Source organism: Oncorhynchus kisutch, linkage group LG12 (assembly GCF_002021735.2).
Source record: "Oncorhynchus kisutch isolate 150728-3 linkage group LG12, Okis_V2, whole genome shotgun sequence".
In the NCBI taxonomy this organism is placed as follows: domain Eukaryota; kingdom Metazoa; phylum Chordata; class Actinopteri; order Salmoniformes; family Salmonidae; genus Oncorhynchus; species Oncorhynchus kisutch.
This window is the reverse complement of record NC_034185.2, coordinates 40,723,216-40,746,080: the sequence shown is the minus strand read 5'-3', so window position 1 is coordinate 40,746,080 and position 22,865 is coordinate 40,723,216. Positions and strand designations below refer to the sequence as shown.

The following is a 22,865-nucleotide window of genomic DNA, read 5'->3' as shown; positions in this document are numbered from 1 at the left end:
ATGCTGTAACATCAACACCATCATCCCAGACACCACTCCAATTTTGCTACTGTTATTTTTCACTGTCTTTTTACTGGTTGTTTTAATTTATTTACATACCTATTGTTCACCTAATACTTTTTTTGCACTGTTGGTTAGAGCCTGTAAGTAAGCATTTCACTGTAAGGTTCTACACCTGTTGTATTTGGCACACGTGACAAATAAACTTTGATTTGAATTCTCATACCGCCCCAACAGATCCACAGATGATGCAATTTCTATAGCACTCCACACTGCTCTCTCCCACCTGGAGAAATACCTATGTGAGAATGCTGTGCATTGACTACAGCTCAGCCTCAAAGCTCATCACCAAGCTCGGGACCCTGGTGATAAGGGTAGGTAACAACATATCTGCCACGCTGACCCTCAACACTGCGGCCCCTCAGGGGTGTGTGTTTAGTCCCCTTCTGTACTCCCTGTTCACCCAAGACTGTATGGCTATGCATCACTTTAACACATTCATCTAGTTTGCCGACTACACAGTGGTGGTAGGCCTGATCACCGACGACGATGAGAGAGCCTACAGGGATGAGGTCAGAGACCTGGCAGTGCAGTGCCAGGACAACAACCTCTGCCTCAAAGTCAGCAAGACAAAGGAGCTGATCGTGGACTACAGGAAACAGAGGAGCGAGGATACCCCATCCACATTGACAAGGATATAGTGGAGCGGGTTGACAGCTTCAAGTTCCTTGACTTAATATGTTTCTCTCACACCAGCACAGTTGTGAAGGAGGCTGACAAGATTTGGAATGGCACTGAAAAAGTTATACAGCTGCACCATTGAGAGCATCTTGACTGGCTGCATCACTGTTTGGTATGGCAACTGCACCGCCCTTGATCCCAAGGCGCTACAGAGGGCGGTGGAGATGACACAGTACATCACTGGAGCCGAGCTCCCTGCCATCCAGGTCCTCTATACCAGGCGGTGTTAGAGGAAGGGCCTGTAAATTGTCAAAGACCCTAGCCACCAAAGCTATAGACTGTTCACTCTGCTACGGCACGGCAAGTGGTACCGGAGCGCCAACCTGGGGCCAAAAGGCACCTGAACAACTTCATACCCCCAAGCCATATGATTACTGAACAGTTAATCAAATAGCTACCCAGACTATTAACTTTACCCTCTTTTCCACTGACTCTCTTACACTGACTCTATGCACATTTATTTGACTCACACACACACACACACACACACACTCACTTACACTCCAACACACACACACTACATATACGCTCACACACACACACAAAACACACACACATATTGACGTCACACACACACACTTTCACACTCTCAACAGAACCTGCTGCTAGTCTGTTTATTATCTATACTGATTGCTGTCAGTTTTACTCCTACCTACATGTACATATTACCTCAGATACCTCGTACCCCCCAGCACACTGACTCGGCACCGGAACTCCTTGTATATAGACTCGTTATTGGTATTTATTGTTACTATTTTTATTGGCTAATTTTCTTAATTTCTAACTACATTGTTGAGAAAGGGCTCTTAAGAAAGCACCTCACGGTAAAGTCTACTCCTGTTATATTCGGTGCATGTGACAAATAATGTTTTAATTTTTTTGACAGATACGGAGAAACAGAGAAAAATAAAATAAGAGGATGGGAGAGAGAGGGAGAAAGGCAATGCCAGCCTGAGCCCTGTGGCAGTGATGGAGTGGGCAGGGCTGCCAGGAGAGGAGGGAGGGGTGATCGGCCAGAAGCAGAGGGAGTGAGCTGGAACAGCCAGAAAAAGAGAGAGAGGGAGAAAAAGAGAGAGGGGGAGAGAGAGGGAGAGAGAGAGCAATGAGGGTAGAGATGTTTATCTGGCAAAGATACAAACTGCCAGATCAACATCGCTCTTACCAACAATCACATGCCTTTAATTAATCTTTCAGTCATTAGACAAGCAACAGTCAAACTGTTACAAACCAATTAAAAGGTCTGGATAACATCCCTCTCTTTCTAAATGAGAATCCATTCTTCCTCTCTTCAACTCAATGAGCAGATCTATCTATAGCAAAGAATGTATCTAATTGTGCTCTGATTGTACCTTGTAAAATTGTCCCTGAGGTCATTGGAAAATTTAATTGAATAACATTGAGAAGTTTGATTGTGAGTGTGAGGCCGTATTAACCCATTATTACCTGGTTTAGCAACATTGAGGGTGAGGACAGTATTAACCCATTATTACCTGGTTTAGCAACATTGAGGGTGAGGACAGTATTAACCCATTATTACCTGGTGCAGTAGCGCTGAGGATGAGGTTAGTATTAACCCATTATTACCTGGTTTACTAGCATTGAGGATGAGGATGAGGCTATGAAAAGCCAACTGACATTTACACCCTAGACAACTACTGTGATTATTATTATTTGACCATGCTGGTCATTTATGAACATTTGAACATCTTGACAGCATTAACCGATTATTACCTGGTTTAGTAGAATTGAGGATGAGGACACCATTAACCCATTATTACCTGGTTTAGTAGCGTTGAGGATGAGGACAGCATTAACCGATTATTACCTGGTTTAGTAGAATTGAGGATGAGGACACCATTAACCCATTATTACCTGGTTTAGTAGAATTGAGGATCTCGCGGACTAGATGTCCCTTGAAGCCGGCCTGGAGGATCCTGACTGCCTGGATTTCCTGCTCGGTGGGCTTCCTGCTGCCCCAACCCTCTGGTGCCTCACAATCTGTACAACACACAATGATACACACAATAGTTACACATACACTTACATTCTTGCAGAGAAAAAAAACACTCCACACACACACACCTGAACCTGTGAGGGACGGTCCCCTTGTCTCGCTGGTGGAGAGCGAGGGGTCGTTGGTAAGGGCCTGGACAGCAAACAGCTCCTCTGCTGACAGCTTCCTGTCCAGAGCAACGCAGATCATGTGATACACTGCTTCATTAAACACCTGCACAGACAGGAGTGGGGAGGTCAGTGCGTGCACCAAGAGAGAGATAGAGATAGAGATAGAGAGAGAGAGTGCATGTGTGTGTGCGTGGTTGTGTGTAGGGCCGGCTTACTGACCGAACACTCAGGGCACATTCCCCCAGGGTCCCCGACCCCAGAGAGCATATGAAGTTTCAATTTCTCTTTCGTATCGTCCGAGATTCCTAAATATTGGAAAACTGCCGCCGTCATCCCCCTCTTCAAAGGGGGTGACACTCGAGACCCAAACTATTACAGACCTATATCCATCCAGCAAATAACTTTGAAAGCCAAGATAACAAACAGATCACTGACCATTTTGAATCCCACCGTACCTTCTCCGCTGTGCAATCTGGTTACAGAGTTGGTCACAGGTGCACCTCAGCCACGCTCAAGGTCCTAAACGATATCATAACCACCATCAATAAAAGACAGTACTGTGCAGCAGTCTTCATCGACCTGGTCAAGGCTTTCAACTCCGTCAATCACTGTATTCTTATCGGCAGACTCAACAGCCTTGGTTTCTCAAATGACTGCCTCGCCTGGTTCACCAACTACTTCTCAGATAGAGTTCAGTGTGTCAAATCGAAGGGCCTGTTGTCCAGACCTCGGGCAGTCTCTAGGGTTAAATTATCGGGCAGACTCTTTTCTCTGTATATATCAACGATGTCGCTCTTGCTGCTGGTGATTTCTTGATCCACCTCGATGCAGACGACGCCATTCTCTATACATCTGGCCATTCTTTGGACACTGTGTTAACAAACCTCCAAACGAGCTTCAATGCAATACAACACTCCTTCCGTGACCTCCAACTGCTCTTAAATTCTAGTAAAACGAAATGCATGCTCTTCAACCAATCGCTGCCCGCTCCCGCCCGCACGACTAGCATCACTACTCTGGACGGTTCTGACCTAGAATATGTGGACAACTACAAATACCTAGGTGTCTGGTTAGAATGTAAACTCTCCTTCCAGACGCACATCAAGCATCTCCAATCCAAAATTAAACCTAGAATCGGCTTCCTATTTCGCAACAAAGCCTCCTTCACTCACTCTGCCAAACATACACTCGTATAACTGACTATCCTACCGATCCTCGACTTTGGCGATGTAATTTACAAAAAAAGCCTCCAACACTCCATTCAGCAAACTGGATGTAGTCTATCACAGTGCCATCCGTTTTGTCACCAAAGCCCCATATACTACCCACCACTGTGACCTGTATGCTCTTGTCGGCTGGCCCTCGCTACATATTCGTCGCCAGACCTACTGGCTCCAGGTCATCTATAAGTCTTTGCTAGGTAAAGCTCTGCCTTATCTCAGCTCACTGGTCACCATAACAACACCCACCCGTAGCACGCGCTCCAGCAGGTACATCTCACTGATCATCCCAAGAGCCAACACCTCCTTTGGCCGCCTCTCCTTCCAGTTCTCTGCTGCCAATGACTGGAACAAATTGCAAAAATCGCTGAAGTTGGAGACTTATATCTCCCTCACTAACTTTAGGCATCAGCTATCTGAGCAGCTTACTGATCACTGCAGCTGTACACAGCCCATCTGTATATAGCCCATCCAACTACCTACCTCATCCCCATATTGTTTTTATTGACTTTTTTTTTGCACTTTTGCACACCAGTATTTCTATTTTCACATCATCATCTGCACATCTATCACTCCAGTGTTAATTTGCTAAATTGTAATTACTTTATTACTATGGCCTATTTATTGCCTTACCTCCTTACGCCATTTGCACACACTGTATATAGACTTTTTCTATTGTGTTACTGACTATACATTTGTTTATTCCATGTGTAACTCTGTGTTGTTGTTTGTGTCGCACTGCTTTGCTTTATCTTGGCTAGGTCGCAGTTACCTACCTGGTTTAAATAAAGGTGAAATAAAATGTAAAAACATAAATAAGTTATATTGGTCGTATTTTCAGGATACAGATGGTATACACCTTCCAATGAAATACTTACTCGTAGGTTTCTTCTCAGATAATAATACGAACAAAGTCAATGGCTCAATATATTGTGTGTCTGTGTGGGTAAGGTGCGGAAAATCAGAGCAGGTGGTCAGTCCAGTTCAAGTGTTCAGAAACAATTTCTGAGCCTGTTGGTGTCAGACATCATGCTCCGATATCGTCTGCCCGACCGTAACAGAGTGAACAGCTCATGCCTGGGTTATGTGGCGGCAGGGTAGCCTAGTGGTTAGAGTGTTGGACTAGTAACCGAAAGGTTGCAAGTTCGAATCCCCGAGCTGACAAGGTACAAATCTGTTGTTCTGCCCCTGAACACGCAGTTAACCCACTGTTCCTAGGCCGTTATTGAAAATAAGAATTTGTTCTTAACTGACTTAAATAAAGGTAAAATAAAAAAATAAAAAAATAAATGTGGGGTCCTTGATGATGCTGCAGGCACCGTTTCGAGTAGATGACCTGGATGGGTGGGAGCACAGTCCCAGTGATGTACTGGGCCATCTTCACCATCCGCTGGAGGGCTTTGCGGTTGTGGACGGAGCAATTCCCGTAACAGGATGTGATGTAACTGGTTAGGACTCTCTCGATGGTGTAGTGGTAGTATTTGGAGAGGACCTGGGGCGGTATGCAGAATTGTTTCACCCGTCTCAGGAAGTATAGACACTCTTGTGCCCTCGTCAAGAGTGGTGGTGTTGTTTTTGTTAGACGCGGAGGAACTTAAAACTGCTGACTCGCTCTACTGCAGTCCCGTTGATGTGGATCGGGGCATGTTAACTCCTCTGCTTCCTGAAGTCAACAATCAACTCCTTTGTTTTGCTGATGTTGAGGAAGACGTTGTTATCCTGGCACAATGCAAGTTCACTTACCTCCCCCCTATAGGCTGACTTGTTGTTTTTGGTTATCAGGCCTACAACCGTGGTGTTGCCAGGCAAAATGTGTTGAATAGCTTTAACTTTAAAATAGAAAATGTCTCTCTCATGATAAAATGTGTAGAAAAGCATTATAAAACTGCACATTTTTCTCTGCCCCATGGCAAAATCTGTAAAAACTGCAGGAAGGTAGCTATTTACCTAAAACCCCCTTTGGAGGCAGGTGCCCGGGGCCCCAAATGTGGTAGTCCGGCCCTGTGTGTGTGTGTATACAGTGCGTGTGTGTGTGTGTGTGTGTCCAGCGTTAGTGTCAGTGTGTGTCCAGTGTCAGTGTGTGTGTGGTCCAGTGTTAGTGTCGAGTGTGTCAGTGTGTGTCCACTGTCAGTGTCAGTGTGTGTGTGTGTGTGTGTGTGTGTGTGTGTCCTACCCTCTGGTGGTCTCGGAGCCCTCCGACAGTGCTGAGCTGAGCGGGACTGTGGGCGTCCCCCAGAGCCCTGGTGGCTGCTGGGAGCTCTAGCTCATCTGAGAAGGAGCTGACCACTCTGCCCAGTGGCCTCAGAATAGACAGGGCCTGCTCACAAAAACGCACACTCTCCTGGAGGTGGGGAGGAGAGGAGACGAGGGGGTGGGGGTAAGGACACGGGAGGTGAAAGTGAACTGTCAGAGAAAATGCTCCTTGTTTCTGTCCATTCCGTCTGCTTATTCACCATGGAGAAAAGAGTTATCAAACACACTTCTTGTGCAAATACTGCCTGACTAGTCATTTTCCAGCTGCTTGAGTCTGCATATGGCATGAATAAGCCAACATGTTCACAGTCTTGGCTTTATAAGAGAAAGTCCCTGTAGCCTGAGCAGCCACAGTACACTGCCTGCCTCTCCTCCCCTCTTCTCTTCACCTCCTCCTCCAGCTGTTGGTGTATTATGACCAGCATCAGCTTTCCGTGATAGGCACAGACAGACAGACAGAGACAGAGAGAGACAGAAAGAGACAGAGAGAGACAGAGAGAGACCTCTGACCCATTGTGGCCTGAGTGCAGAAGGGATATTATCCTTAACATCAGACGCGCATCCGAGAGTGAGAGGAGAGGTAATAAGAGGAGGATGAGGAGGTATCCCCATGCCTGAATGGGCATATAAACAGAAGGTGAGGAGAAACCAAGCGGCTATTACGGAATGGCTGTCTGCTGGCGTTTCCATGGTGATGGTGGTGTCCTCCACCTTACCTTGTCAAGGTGAGGCATGACGGTCTCCTCGTCTCCGAAAACGAAGGGTGCCATGCTGTACAGGTGGACGTGGTAGCCCAGAGGCGCCCTCGTGTGGATGCACAGGACATGACGCCTAGGGCAGGGGAGGAGAGGGGGTGAGGGCGAGAGTAGAGAATGGAGGGATAGAGAGGGGGTGAGTGAGAGGAAAGAGAGAGGGATCAGATTATCCCTAAAATTATGTGAAACCAACCCCTCACCAAATAACAAACCATGAAACTGGATTGATAAAAACCCAATGATAGTACCAGACTCATTTCCATATACAGTAGGTTAATAATCCCTTCCCCTCAGACCAAATTACAAAGCCATATCTCTGTCCGGCAGTAATGTCTTCCTGGCTGCCTGGGTCAAGTGTGGTCCACTCATAGAGCAGACGTGCTAATGCACCGTGAGCCCACAGCAGCTCACAGCCCTACTAGAACACTGCCAGCCTGACAGACTCCTCCATCCCATAAGCTTGGCATAATACAGCCATCACAGCCAAACATGATCAATGACAATAGACCTGATTGGTGTTGGGTTCAAGATAATAGAATAATGGATAGAGGGAGGAGAGGGAAGTGGTTGAGAGAGAAAATGAAGTGAGAGAAATATAAAAGAGAGAGAGATACTGTAAATTGATTGCATATGTGAAACAGAGACCGAGGGACAGATTGAGAGATAGAAAAGGATTGAAAAGAGAGAGCGCAAAGAAGAGTGAGAGGTTGAGATTGAGTTCATTATCATTTGGCGGAAACAGCCCCCCCACTTCAAACACTCAGGGACGAGTGGTGTGCTAAGTGTTACGTTTACACCACGGCACAGTGGTAATTGTAGCTCCGCGTCCCTCCGCCTGACCCCAGAAACTAGGCCCCCTGCTTCTAGGCCAACCAGAAGCCATTAATAGAGACTAGGGCAAGTTTTTTTCTCAGAGCGTCATATCTAACTGTAAAAGATATATCGATGGTGTGAGGTTTCAGCTGTAGCTTTGAAAATCAGCAGTGAAGTTAATAGTGTAAAGGTTACGTTGGGTTATTTTCATCAATAAAACCATGTAAAATACTGGTCTCATAAGGGCAAAAGTTCAACATCAGGAGGGTGTGCTGAGGCTTTTATGCACCCTGATGATGGCCAACTTTGGAACATGGGCACCATGGTACTGCTTCAGTGTCATGAAATGTCTGGTGCCAACAACAGCTTGTATATGTATGGCTGGTGGTGAGGGTGGTCAGGCCAGGTTGAGCCAGGTCTTACCCAGGGGGGAGGACTAGCAGGGCAGCCTTGCAGGAAGTGGTCTGGATGTGGAGGACAGGGAGCTGACGCAGCAGACTCTTCCAGGAGTAGGGCTCTGCTATGAGAACTCCAGACCTGCCCACAGGACTCTCCTTCTCTACAAGAAGACAGAAGATATAAACAGATGACCGAACACAAAGGCACACAAGTGCTGTTGATGGGTTATAATGGTACACTACATGACCAAAATTATGTGGACACCTGCTCGTCGAACATCTCATTCCAAAATCATGGGCATTAAAATGTAGTTGCCCCCCCCCCCCCCCCCCCCCCTTTGCTGCTATAACAGCCTCCACTCTTCTGGGAAGGCTTTCCACTACCCATTGGAACATTGCTGCGGGGACTTCCTTCCACAAGAGCATTAGGGAGGTCGGGCACCGATGTTGGGCCTGTCTCGCAGTCTGTGTTCCAATTCATCCCAAAGGTGTTTGATGGGGTTGAGGTCAGGGCTCTGTGAAGGCCAGTCAAGTTCTTTCTCTCCGATCTCAAAAAGCCATTTCTGTATGGACCTCGCTTTGTGCACAGGGGCATTCTCATGCTGAAACAGGAACGGGCATTCCCCACACTGTTGCCACAAAGTTAGAAGCACAAAAATCGTCTAGATTTCCCTTTACTGGAACAACGGGGCCTAGGCCAAAACATGAAAAACAGCCCCAGAACATTATTCCTCCACCACCAAACGTTACAGTTGGCACTATACATTTGGGCAGGCATTGTAGTGTTCTCATTGCATCCGCCAAACCCAGATTAGTCCGTCGGACTGCTACAGGGTGAAGTGTGATTCATCACGCCAGAAAAACCGTTTCCACTGCTCGGCGAGCTTTACACCACTCCAGCCGACGCTTGGCATTGCGCATGGTGATCTTAGGCTCCCGAAGAACAGTTCCTGTGCTGATGTTTCTTCCAGAGGCAGTTTGGAACTCGGTAGTGAGTGTTAGAACTGAGGACAGAAGATTATTAAGAGCTACGCACTACAGCTCTTGGCGGTCCCATTCTGTGAGCTTGTGTGGCCTACCACTTCGAGGTTCAGCCGTTGTTGCTCCTAGACATTTCCACTTCACAATAACAGCACTTACAGTTGACTGGAACTGGGTCAAACTGAAATTTGACAAACTGACCTTGGAAAGGTGGCATCGTATGACAGTGCCACGTTAAAAGTAATTGAGCTCTTCAGCAAGGCCATTTTTACTGCCAATGTTTGTCTATGGAGATTGCATGGCTGTGTGTTCAATTTTATACACCTGTCAGCAATGGGTGTTGCTGAAAAAGCTGAATCCACTCATTTGAAAGGGTGTCTACATACTTTTGTGTATACACACTGCTCAAAAAAATAAAGGGAACACTTAACACAATGTAACTCCAAGTCAATCACACTTCTGTGAAATCAAACTGTCCACTTAGGAAGCAACACTGATTGACAATAAATTTCACATGCTGTTGTGCAAATGGAATAGACAACAGGTGGAAATTATAGCAATTAGCAAGACACCCCCAATAAAAAAAGGGGTTCTGAAGGTGGTGACCACAGACCACTTCTCAGTTCCTATGCTACCTGGCTGATGTTTTGGTCACTTTTGAATGTTGGCGGTGCTTTCACTCTAGTGGTAGCATGAGACGGAGTCTACAACCCACACAAGTGGCTCAGGTAGTGCAGCTCATCCAGGAGGGCACATCAATGCGAGCTGTGGCAAGAAGGTTTGTCCAGAGCATGGAAGCGCTACCAGGAGACAGGCCAGTACATCAGGAGACGTGGAGGAGGCCGTAGGAGGGCAACAACCCAGCAGCAGGACCACTACCTCCGCCTTTGTGCAAGGAGGAGCAGGAGGAGCACTGCCAGAGCCCTGCAAAATGATCTCCAGCAGGCCACAAATGTGCATGTGTCTGCTCAAACGGTCAGAAACAGACTCCATGAGGGTGGTATGAGAGCCCGACGTCCACAGGTGGGTGTTGTGCTTACAGCCCAACACCGTGCAGGACATTTGGCATTTGCCAGAGAACACCAAGATTGGCAAATTCGCCACTGACGCCCTGTGCTCTTCACAGATGAAAGCAGATTCACACTGAACACATGTGACAGACGTGACAGAGTCTGGAGACGCCGTGGAGAAAGTTCTGCTGCCTGCAACATCCTCCAGCATGACCGGTTTGGCGGTGGGTCAGTCATGGTGTGGGGTGGCATTTCTTTGGGGGGCCGCACAGCCCTCCATGTGCTCGCCAGAGATAGCCAGACTGCCATTAGGTACCGAGATGAGATACTCAGACCCCTTGTGAGACCATATGCTGGTGCGGTTGGCCCTGGGTTCCTCCTAATGCAAGACAATGCTAGACCTCATGTGGCTGGAGTGTGTCAGCAGTTCCTGCAAGAGGAAGGCATTGATACTAGGGACTGGCCCACCCGTTCCCCAGTCCTGAATCCAATTGAGCACATCTGGGACATCATATCTCGCTCCATCCACCAATGCCACGTTGCACCACAGACTGTCCAGGAGTTGGCGGATGCTTTAGTCCAGGTCTGAGAGGAGATCCCTCAGGAGACCATCTGCCACCTCATCAGTAGCATGACCAGGCGTTGTAGGGAGGTCATACAGGCACGTGGAGGCCACACACACTACTGAGCCTCATTTTGACTTGTTTTAAGGACATTACATCAACGTTGGATCAGCCTGTAGTGTGGTTTTCCACTAATTTTGAGTGTGACTCCAAATCCAGACCTCCATGGGTTGATAAATTTGATTTCCATTGATAATTTTTGTGTGATTTTGTTGTCAGCACATTCAACTATGTAAAGAAAAAAGTATTTAATAAGAATATTTCATTCATTCAGATCTAGGATGTGTTATTTTAGTGTTCCCTTTATTTTTTTGAGCAGTGTATATATACACACATTGCATTCAGACCCCTTGACATTTATTTTGTTACGTAACAGCCTTATTCCAAAATGGATTAAATTTGTTGTTTCCTCATCAATATACTTACACTTACTTAAGATGTGTTATTTTAGTGTTCCCTTTATTTTTTTGAGCAGTATATATATATATATATATATATAAACACACATCTCCACATCTCCTGATGGCAAAAAAGTATTTCGTCAGCCACCAATTGTGCAAGTTCTCCCACTTAAAAAGATGAGAGAAGCCTGTAATCTTCATCATTGGTACACTTAAACTATGACAGACAAAATGAGAAAAAAAATACAGAAAATCACATTGTAGGATTTTTTATTAATTTAATTAGCAAATTTTCGTGGAAAATAAGTATTTGGTCAATAACAAGTTTCTCAATACTTTGTTATATACCCTTTGTTGGCAATGACAGAGGTCAAACATTTTCTGTAAGTCTTCACAAAACGTTTTCTGTAAGTCTTCACAAGGTTTTCACACACTGTTGCTGGTATTTTGGCCCATTCCTCCATGCAGATCTCCTCTAGAGCAGTGATGTTTTGGGGCTGTTGCTGGGCAACACGGACTTTCAACTCCCTCCAAAGATTTTCTATGGGGTTGAGATCTGGAGACTGGCTAGGCCACTCCAGGACCTTGAAATGCTTCTTACGAAGCCACACCTTCGTTGCCCGGGCGGTGTGTTTGGGATCATTGTCATGCTGAAAGACCCAGCCACGTTTCATCTTCAATGCCCTTGTTGATGGAAGGAGGTTTTCACTCAAAATCTCACGATACATGGCCCCATTCATTCTTTCATTCTTCTTTACACGGATCAGTCGTCCTGGTCCCTTTGCAGAAAAACAGCCCCAAAGCATGATGTTTCCACCCCCATGCTTCACAGTAGGTATGGTGTTCTTTGGATGCAACTCAGCATTCTTTGTCCTCCAAGCACGACGAGTTGGGTTTTTACCAAAAAGTTATATTTTGGTTTCATCTGACCATATGACATTCTCCCAATCTTCTTCTGGATCATCCAAATGGTCTCTAGCAAACTTCAGACGGGCCTGGACATGTACTTGCTTAAGCAGAGGGACACGTCTGGCACTGCAGGATTTGAGTCCCTGGCGGCATAGTGTGTTACTGATGGTAGGCTTTGTTACTTTGGTCTCAGCTCTCTGCAGGTCATTCACTAGGTCCCCCCGTGTGGTTCTGGGATTTTTGCTCAGCGTTCTTGTCATCATTTTGACCCCACGGGGTGAGATCTTGCGTGGAGCCCCAGATCGAGGGAGATTATCAGTGGTCTTGTAGGTCTTCCACTTCCTAATAATTGCTCCCACAGTTGATTTCTTCAAACCAAGCCGCTTACCTATTGCAGATTCAGTCTTCCCTGCCCGGTGCAGGTCTACAATTTTGTTTCTGGTGTCCTTTGACAGCTCTTTGGTCTTGGCCATAGTGGAGTTTGGAGTGTGACTGTTTGAGGTTGTAGACAGGTGTCTTTTATACTGATAACAAGTTCAAACTGGTGCCATTAATACAGGTAACGAGTGGAGGACAGAGGAGCCTCTTAAAGAAGAAGTTACAGGTCTGCGAGAGCCAGAAATCTTGCTTGTTTGTAGGTGACCAAATACGTATTTTCCACCATAATTTGCAAATACATTCATTAAAAATCCTACAATGTGATTTTCTGGATTTTTTCTCTCATTTTGTCTGTCATAGTTGAAGTGTACCTATGATGACAATTACAGGCCTCTCTCATCTTTTTAAGTGGGAGAACTTGCACAATTAGTGGCTGACTAAATACTTTTTTGTCCCACTGTGTGTGTGTAATTGAGTGGATAAGTATGAGTGTGTGTAGATGGGTGCGGTGTTCATTGTATTATGAAACGTGCACACCATGTGCGTGTTTGTAAGTGGTTTGTCTGTACATGATGTTTGAGTGAGATATAAACATGTGTCTGTGGTATGCACATGGTGTATGCATGTCCCAGTGTGTGTGTGTGTGTGTGTATGCTGCATACATGTGTGTGCGCGCATGAGCATATGGTGAGTGTGTGTGTACGCCCATGCATGTGGGTGTTTTTGTATGTTATGCCCTTACTCTCATCGGCTGTCTCTCCCCAGTGTACCAAAGCAGAGAAGCTGATGAGGATGTTGGAAGGCTGCAAGCTGTCCACCAACAGGTAGTGAGAGCCCTTCTCATCTGGAGACTGGAGAAACACACAGATAGACAGCACCAAGCTACACTCATCAGTATGGAGGGGAGGAGAAGGAAAAGAGGAGGAGAGAGAGAAAAAATAAAGGGAACACTTAAACAACACAATTTGCCAGAGAACACCAAGTTTGGCAAATTCGCCACTGGCGTTCTGTGCTCTTCACAGATGAAAGCAGGTTCACACTGAGCACGTGACAGACGTGACAGTCTGGAGACGCCGTGGAGAACGTTCGGCTGCCTGCAACATCCTCCAGCATGACCGGTTTGGCGGTGGGTCAGTCATGGTGTGGGGTGGCATTTCTTTGGGGGGCCGCACAGCCCTCCATGTGCTCGCCAGAGATAGCCTGACTGCCATTAGGTACCGAGATGAGATACTCAGACCCCTTGTGAGACCACATGCTGGTGTGGTTGGCCCTGGGTTCCTCCTAATGCAAGACAATGCTAGACCTCATGTGGCTGGAGTGTGTCAGCAGTTCCTGCAAGAGGAAGGCATTGATGCTAGGGACTGGCCCGCCCATTCCCCAGACCTGAATCTAGACCTCCATGGGTTGATAAATTTGATTTCCAATGATAATTTTTGTGTGATTTTGTTGTCAGCACATTCAACTATGTAAAGAAAAAATTATTTATTAAGAATATTTCATTCATTCAGATCTAGGATGTGTTATTTTAGTGTTCCCTTTATTTATTTTTGAGCAGTATATATATATATAAATATAAGAGAGAGAGAGAGAGAGAGAGAGAGAGAGAGAGAGAGAGAGAGAGAGAGAGAGAGAGAGAAAGCATGCAAGGCGGCAACATAAGGAATAAGAAAGGACAGAGAGCCACAGAGCTAGAGACAGATAAAGAGTGAGCGATACAGATGTGCCTGGGATGAAAGGAGTCAAACACTCCTTCTCAATCCCACATGCACACACACACAGGCCACCAGAGAGGGTGGCTGCAGTCCTAACACTGTGGGCTGATAGAAATCTCAGATGCAGTGCAGTGCGCTGGACAGTAGAGTCCATCAGTAGAGAAGGTGTACCTGTGGAAGCACAACAGCAGAGGGCGCTGTGAGGTGTGGCTGTGCGACAGGGAAGGCAGATTGGGCAGGCGGGAGTGTGTCAAAGCATGCATGTATAGTGGAAGGAGAGATAGCTCCGTACAATTTAAAGAAGCTTTGAGTTTGACACAGTACACATGCCAATGATAGAGGTAGAAATAAGATATTACTGGATACAGGATGCAGCATGGTATTTTTGCCCCCTGTATTTAGTATTTAGCGCGGCAGACACAGTGAAGTTAAAGGGGCATGGATGGTTATTGTGCCTGAATAGAATGGATGTTACAGTAAGGTGTAGCTGTACAGGCTTGTATTGTACCCTAATGTGTGCAGCAGCAGAGGAGCCTGGGTGGCGTACAGGTGTAGCTGTACAGGTGTAGCTGTACAGGCTTGTATTGTACCTGAATATGTGCAGCAGCAGAGGAGCCTGGGTGGCGTACAGGTGTAGCTGTACAGGTGTAGCTGTACAGGTGTAGCTGTACAGGTGTAGCTGTACAGGTGTAGTTGTACAGGTGTAGCTGTACAGGTGTAGCTGTACAGGTGTAGCTGTACAGGCTTGTATTGTACCTGAATATGTGCAGCAGCAGAGGAGCCCGGGTGGCGTACAGGTGTAGCAGCAGAGTGGGTGGAGCCTACAGGGCAGTTCAGAGCCACGGATGACACTTTGGAGGAGATGGTGCTCTGATGACAAAATCAGGGAGGTCATTCCATTTCTCAACACTATCACACCGTTTTCACTCCATGTATTGTATGGATGCCCTTAAATCTCTTACCAATAAGAGATAATAATAATTTTGGGCATTTTTTGCATTGGGTGTGTCTCTCAATCAACTGAGCCCGCCGATGTCAGCCATTAGCCTGTGGGATGGCTGGGAGCAGCGGTAGAGCGGTTTTTGTGAGACGAGAGAGGATCTTCAGAATGCTTTCGCTCAGGAAAACAAAAGTCTGTAAACTTTGAACGGTTTGAGCTGCGAACTATTACGATCCCATTCTGAAAAGCTTAGGCTGTCACGAACATGTACGCGCTGTCTGTTTTACGACGTTCAGAAGCCGCATGGGAAGCAAAGAAGCCACCGTCCCAACACCCTACAAAATGACTGTGCAGTAAAAATGACTGGAAGTGAATGTTATTTTTCTACATAGAATATAATACACATTTATAGATTTTTTCCGTCAAACCTTCTTTTTTGCCATGTATTTCTGTGTTATTCAATCTGTTTCTATGGGCTCATAGCAGTTAAGGCGAATTCAATGTTTCATAAAATAATGTTTCCACTTAAGTGATAATGCCCGAGAAGCCGGTGTTTGGCACAGGTGTTCGTCGAGGGCAGGCAAACCGTGCCAATATATCCTCCAAACACCGGCTTCGAGGGCATTATCACTTTTATACAACGTGTTATGTTGAATAAAATAATTGACATTTAAAAACGTTATTTTGATTAATTTATTCATACTATTTCATCCTTCCACAAGATGTCCCGACACAAATCTAGGGTTTCTAGAGACGTGACCCAGTTGTTCAGTCTTTTTTGTTCTGTATCTATGGACGCGAGCGACCCAGTAACTCGTCCTAAATGTGCCATTACTATACTGGCCGTCAACGTTCTCATCCCTTGCTTGCTAGTTAACCAGCTACAGCTAATTTACAGTCACATCAAAAAGTGCAGCCAGAATAACAACAGTAACAGCATTTGCATTTGTTTAAGCTGTTTTCTAGTGACATGAGGCGCGATTTCACTTGGCATAGAAAATGTGCTCACTCGTCAGAACACTGTTGTTCAGAGGAACTAGCCAACAACACAGCTACAGTAACACAATCACATCAAACTGGAAGGCTGGAAAGAGTGCGTTTCATTTAAATATATATATTTTTACTTAAAAAAATATATATATCCATAAAAATAAATGTCAGCTTGATTCATGATTTCATGATTCATGACTGGTTGAGAAACACAGCCTGCCTGCCTCGTCCCAACACGTTCATTACTATGGGATAGCAGGAGATCGAATTTCAATATTGAAACAATGTTGCAAATGTCAGAGAGACAGACAGCAAGGTTTATATAAATTTCCGCTGTGGAAAACGAAATGTTAGTCTAAAAGAAATGTGAGATAACGTCTAGATGCTTTTTATAGTGGAGGTCAAGTTTATAAATTGCCTGGTTGGGCTGATGAGACAGTGGATTGCGCAGTCAGATGGAACAGAGTAAATAGGCATTTTAACGCCATAGATTTTGCCGGTGGCAACTTGTGGAATAGACACTGGCTGGAATGCGGTTTTAACCAATCAGCATTCAGGAATAGACCCACCTGTTGTATAAATATTTTGTACACCTACAGGGGTCCTAAAATACAACATCTATTTTATTAATATCCTAAAACAATTCCATATGTTAGGTTAGTTGATATCATTGAAAAAAAGCTTAGACCTTACTTAGGAATACATTTACCTTGAAATGGGATTTCTGGAAATGGTTTGGATACGTGTTTGGCTTGTGGAAAACCACAAGTGTCCTGAAAAAACAAACCAGTATTTTGAATAAACCCCTTGGACTGTAAGACAAAGAGCAGTGGTCTTCAGAGCCATAGAAATACAGTACTACATAGCTATAAACCAATGGGTCTTACTGGAAGCACTTGGAGAAGTCATCCAGGTCTACCCAGGACTCCTGTAACATCGGCTTCTCAGAAACGAACAAATCCTGAGACTTCAGCAGCGCCGGGTTGGGCTCCTTAGCCTGTTTGGACCGCTCTGTGGCTGGGACAGTCTCACACAGCTCCTGATCTGCAGAGAGGACAGGTCACAAAGTGACTATCGCTGAAATGTTAGAGAGCATCTCAAACTGACACAGATCATGATGAGAAAGCTTTGTGTAAAAGCTATAGAATTGATTGGTTAGCTGCTTTTGATCTATATTATTGTGAGCTACAAAGTATGAGAGTTATTCATGAACTATACAGTAGAGCAAACATGATCAAAGTATATGAGAGTTATTCATGAACTGTACAGTAGATCAAACATACAGTTGAATTCGGAAGTTTACATACACTTAGGTTGGAGTCATTTAAACTTGTTTTTCAACCACACCACAAATTTCTTGTTAACAAACTATAGTTTTGGCAAGTCGATTAGGACATCTACTTTGTGCATGACACAAATAGGCTAATTGACACCATTTGAGTCAATTGGGGGTGTACCTATGGATGTATTTCAAGGCCTACCTTCAAACTCAGTGGCTCTTTGCTTGACATCATGGGAAAATCAAAAGAAATCAGCCAAGACCACTGAAAAAAAAATTGGAGACCTCCACAAGACTGGTTCATCCTTGGGGGCAATTTCCAAATGCCTGAAGGTACCACGTTCATCTGTACAAACAACAGTACGCAAGTATAAACACCATGGGACCACGCAGCCATCATACCGCTCAGAAAGGAGACGCGCTCTGTCTCCTAGAGATGAACATACTTTTGTGCAAAAAGTGCAAATCAATCCCAGAACAACAGCAAAGGACCTTGTGAAGATGCTGGAGTAAACAGGTACACAATTATCTATATCCACAGGAAAATGAGTCCTATATCGACATAACCTGAAAGGCCGTTCAGCAAGGAAGAAGTCACTGCTCCAAAACCGCCATAAAAAATCCAGACTACGGTTTGCAACTGCACATGGGGACAAAGATCGTAGTTTTGAGAAATGTCCTCTGGTCTGATGAAACAAAAATAGAACTGTTTGGCCATAATAACCATCGTTATGTTTGGAGGGAAAAAGGGGGAGGCTTGCAAGCTGAAGAACACCATCCCAAACATGAAGCACTGGGGTGACAGCATCATGTTGTGGTGGTGCTTTGCTGCAGGAAGGACTAGTGCACTTCACAAAATAGATGACATCTTGAGGAAGAAAATTATGTGGATATATTGAAGCAACATCTCAAGACATCAGTCAGAAAGTTAAAGCTTGGTCACAAATGGGTCTTCCAAATGGACAATGACCTGAGCATACTTCCAAAGCTGTGGCAAAATGGCTTAAGGACAACAAAGTCAAGGTATTGGAGTGGCCATCACAAAGCCCTGACCTCAATCCTAGAGACAATTTGTGGACAGAAATGAAAAAGCGTGTGCGAGCAAGGAGGCCTACAAACCTGACTCAGTTACACCGGCTCTGTCAGGAGGAATGGGCCAAAATTCACCCGACATATTGTGGGAAGCTTGTGGAAGGATACCCGAAGCCTTTGACCCAAGTTAAACAATTTAAAGGCAATGCTACCAAATACTAATTGAGTATATGTAAACTTCTGACCTATTGGGAATGTGATGAAATAAATAAAAGATGAACTAAATCATTCTCTACTATTATTCTGACATTTCACATTCTTAAAATAAAGTGGTGATCCCAACTAACCTAAGACAGGGAATTTTTACTAGGATTAAATGTCAGGAATGATGAAAAACTGAGTTTAAATGTATTTGGCTAAGGTGTATGTAAACTTCCGACTTCAACTGTAATCAAAGCAAATGCGAGCTATTCATGAACTGTACAGTAGATCAAACAATCAAAGTGCATGAGAGCTATTCATGAACTGTACAGTATATCAAACATAATCAATGTACATGCAAGCTATTCATGAACTGTACAGTAGATCCAACAATCAAAGTGCATGATAACTAATCATGAACTGTACAGTACATCAAACATAATCAATGCCTATAAGAGTTATTCATGAACTATACAGTAGATCAAACATAATCAATGCCTATAGCAACATTTGAAGCCTTTACAAATTAAACCCCACAACTAAGGAAATTAATAAGTATCAGCTGAAATTTTTTATTACACATTTTATGGCTTAGAGATAAAGTGTTGCTATTAAATATAAATAGCAGTGTTTTTCTAGTGACTCATAGGGAAATCGGTCTGTGCTGATCTACAGTAGGCCATGTGGCATCTGGGGCCCATACATTAACATATATTCAGGAGACTCAGATCAACACTGCTCACTCCCACATAATGCTTCCATGTAAACATACATATCAGTGATCATATATCAGTGAAGTTCCACTCAAAGAGAAGATGATCCCTGTGGTGCTACATAGGAATATAGGCAAAGCGCCGTACTGAGCAATGGTCATCCTGTTACTCCAATGGCAGATGTTACCAAGCAACGAAAAGAGGGGAAGAGGGAGGCTGGATAATTGGACGGTTGTGATAAAGCATAACTCCAGAAGCATCTTCAAAGAGTCTCAGCCAAGGAGGGAGGGTAAAGGGGGGAAGAGGATGGGAGGGAAGGAGGAGAGGAAGGGGGGGACACGGCTCCTAAACACATCTGTACATTACACTAATAGTGACAAACCACAATCAAATAAATGGATGCACTTCTTACAGTACCATTAATGAAATATAGGTTGGTTTTCACAATATGTTATTGTCACTTTCAGTGATAGCAATGAATCCGATTGGTCAGTGTATAGCACTGTAGTATTATGTGATGTATGTACTGTGTGGTGTGGTTGGGTAGAAATTGAGATAGCCTTTACCAGTGGTTGTATTGTCATCCTTCTTCTTGTCATCTGCTATAACCTAAAGGGATAGAGAGATGCGGGGAGAAAGAACCAGTTAAACATTGGGGGAGAGTAAGAGGCAAGGAGAGGGAGAGGGAGAGAGAGAGCGAGAGAAACAGAGAGAAGCAGAAAGGCATGTCACAGTTGAGCAGCAGAGGGTCTATATAGTAGATGCCTGTAGTAATCCTCCTATCCCAACTGAACTGCAGACAGAGAGAGAGAGTGCGTGAGAGAGAGAGCGTGAGAGACAGAGAGCTAGCTGGCACTGGAACACCAGGCAGACATACCTTAATGTGACAAGGCAAGGGGACTCCTTCATCCCCAGCTAGATGAACACTGCATGTGGACTGTAATCATGTTACTTAGCTTGTTAACAGATGTAGAGGGCAGGCATTGTGTTGTGTACCAGAGCATGTTTCTCAGTTCCAGGGATTATGAAACTGTTCCAGGGATTATGAAAACACTTACATGTCGTGTTCCTCTCAACAAGCTAATTAAGACATACTGTAGAGGGGCTGAATCAGAAATGGCACCCTATTCACTACATAGAGCACTACCTTTGACCAGGGCCGATAGGGCACTGGATGATTCTATAGAAGTGGTGCAAATTTAAAGTCCCACCCCAAAAAAGCTATTTAAAAAAAACTGTTAAGTCTCCAAACTAAGGATATTTATTTACATCATGATACGTTCTAATTCAATCTAAAGCAATAACAAATCATTTGTTAAATGAAATATTGTACTAAGTCATTGTTTATAAACCTATTTCTATTGAGAGGTACCTGTCCCAAATACTGACTCCTAAAAATAAAGCAATTCATTTTATTTTATTTTATACAATTATTTCAATAGAACATTGTGAGTTGTTCTATTATTACCTTGGAAGATATTGATCTCACTACTGAAACAGATACATTAAAATACTGTAGAATGAATGTGATATAAGCCACACCCCTGCACATATCACCAGGTGATGGGGAATGCACACTTCTCCAGCATGGCCACATGGTGAGTTACCTGTCTGCTTACATTTTGGAGAAAATTTGTGAGAAAGTCAGTAAATCTTCATGTATTTTTTTTCTTCTTTTTTTCCCCAGAAGTGTCTCTACCAAACATCTAATATTTCAATAAATATGTGAAGTACGATTTTGGGACTAAAATATGTGTTTGCTGTCCAAATGAATGATAACCAGCCATATGTTAGCTATGGGGATACTTTCAAGTCCAAAATAAGACAAGATTGTCCAAACGGAAACGTTCATAACCGAACTGTACTCAAGTTTACTCTACTTGAAGAAAGGGCCCATGGACTCTTGATCTTGAGACCACTCAAGACCACATTAATTCAGTCTTTAGCTTGTCATGTTCTCAACTCACTGGGTCTTGGTCTGGATCTTGGGACCAATGTCCTAGTATAAAGCTTGGTATGGGCTCCTGGATACTACCTTAGTCTTTGGTTTACAAACCATAGGCAACCCAATTTGAAGGAGACAACGCTCTCTAATCATTGTACTGATCCCTCCCAACCCACAGGAATCCCCACCAAGGTTCGCTACTTTTATTAAATGGTGGAAGCTTTCAATGACAATGTCTATCCTAAAACAAGTTATATGCATCAAGGCTGGCACTTGACACCAAAACGCCTGTTATTTTGCCAAAATACAGAAAGGTAAAGTGATTATTTAAACATCTAACACAAATGAGTAAGATGCATAAGTAATTCAATCAATTAACACATTTCAGATTCATACAATCAACATTGAGCATTTTACAGTTCTGAAAAAAAATCAGGATTGTTTTCTTAATATTTTGTTAATTTGGTATGCAAATACAAGGTTAATCAAATGGATCAGTACTGTGCATGAACCTCCCTTTACTTTGACTTGTTCACGATGTTTCAGTCGTGAAACATTTAGTAGGGTGGGTAAGGAATTCAGGTAAATATTTCAAGTATGCAAAACAAAGGTTGCCAACATATTTCGGCTTCGCCTCGGGCCTAAGAACAGCCCTTAGTCGGGAGTTATCACACGACAATCCCTGGGTTTTCATGACTTATTGCTTAAAATGTCTGACTGACATACAGTATATGCGTAAATGACAATTTGGGGTCTTTTGATGCGACTTCAGACCATGGCCTGCTATGAGTCACAGAGGTGTGTGTGTGTCCACGTGCGCATGCGAGGGAACAAGATGAAGAACTTGGTTTTGTGATGGGGGAGACACATTTGACCACCTCCTTTCCTCCTCCGACTGATAGCAGCCATGTAACAAGTCACACTTAGCATATCCTCTTCAACAGAGTAGAAAACTCCATCCACTCACTGACCACAGGGTCCATACCAGTGACTATTTGCTAGTAGTGGTCAGCGAGGTTATTACAGTAAACTGAAACTAAAACTATTCATGAAAAAACGATTTAGTAAACTGAAATATAATTTGTTTCTCAAAACAATTTTATTTCAGTTTACTAAATTGTTTTTCCATTAATAGTTTTAGTTTCTCAAAATAATTGCATCTTTGACTCCAAAACAACGTCTATATAGGTATTACATGTATCATCTAACCACATCACGATATAGCAGTCTGGTGCTGACTGCACAGTCAATGACGTGACATGCAACCATTGCTTGAAACATAATAATAATAATAATGATAATAATAAAAGTTTCCGCCATGTTGTAGTCAACAGAAACCACATTATAAATATATAAATATTCCCTTACCTTTGATGATCTTCATCATAATGCACTCCCAGGAATCCTAGTTCCACAATAAATGCTTGATTTTTTCGATAATGGCCAT

The 22,865-nt window shown here is 44.1% G+C and overlaps 1 protein-coding gene across 1 annotated transcript in view; it reads right to left on the bottom strand.

Moving 5' to 3' along the window:
- adgb (androglobin) overlaps positions 1-22,865 on the bottom strand; it is a 104,174-nt gene that overhangs the window by 38,546 nt on the left and 42,763 nt on the right. Inside the window, exons 14-23 of the mRNA XM_020496955.2 lie at positions 20,040-20,082; positions 17,136-17,292; positions 16,958-17,021; positions 15,075-15,188; positions 13,349-13,457; positions 8,330-8,465; positions 7,055-7,169; positions 6,259-6,426; positions 2,824-2,968; positions 2,614-2,739 (exon numbers count right to left, since the gene is read on the bottom strand). Coding sequence (XP_020352544.1) covers positions 2,614-2,739; positions 2,824-2,968; positions 6,259-6,426; positions 7,055-7,169; positions 8,330-8,465; positions 13,349-13,457; positions 15,075-15,188; positions 16,958-17,021; positions 17,136-17,292; positions 20,040-20,082 — 1,177 coding nt within the window. The remainder of the gene's footprint in view (positions 1-2,613; positions 2,740-2,823; positions 2,969-6,258; positions 6,427-7,054; positions 7,170-8,329; positions 8,466-13,348; positions 13,458-15,074; positions 15,189-16,957; positions 17,022-17,135; positions 17,293-20,039; positions 20,083-22,865) is intronic.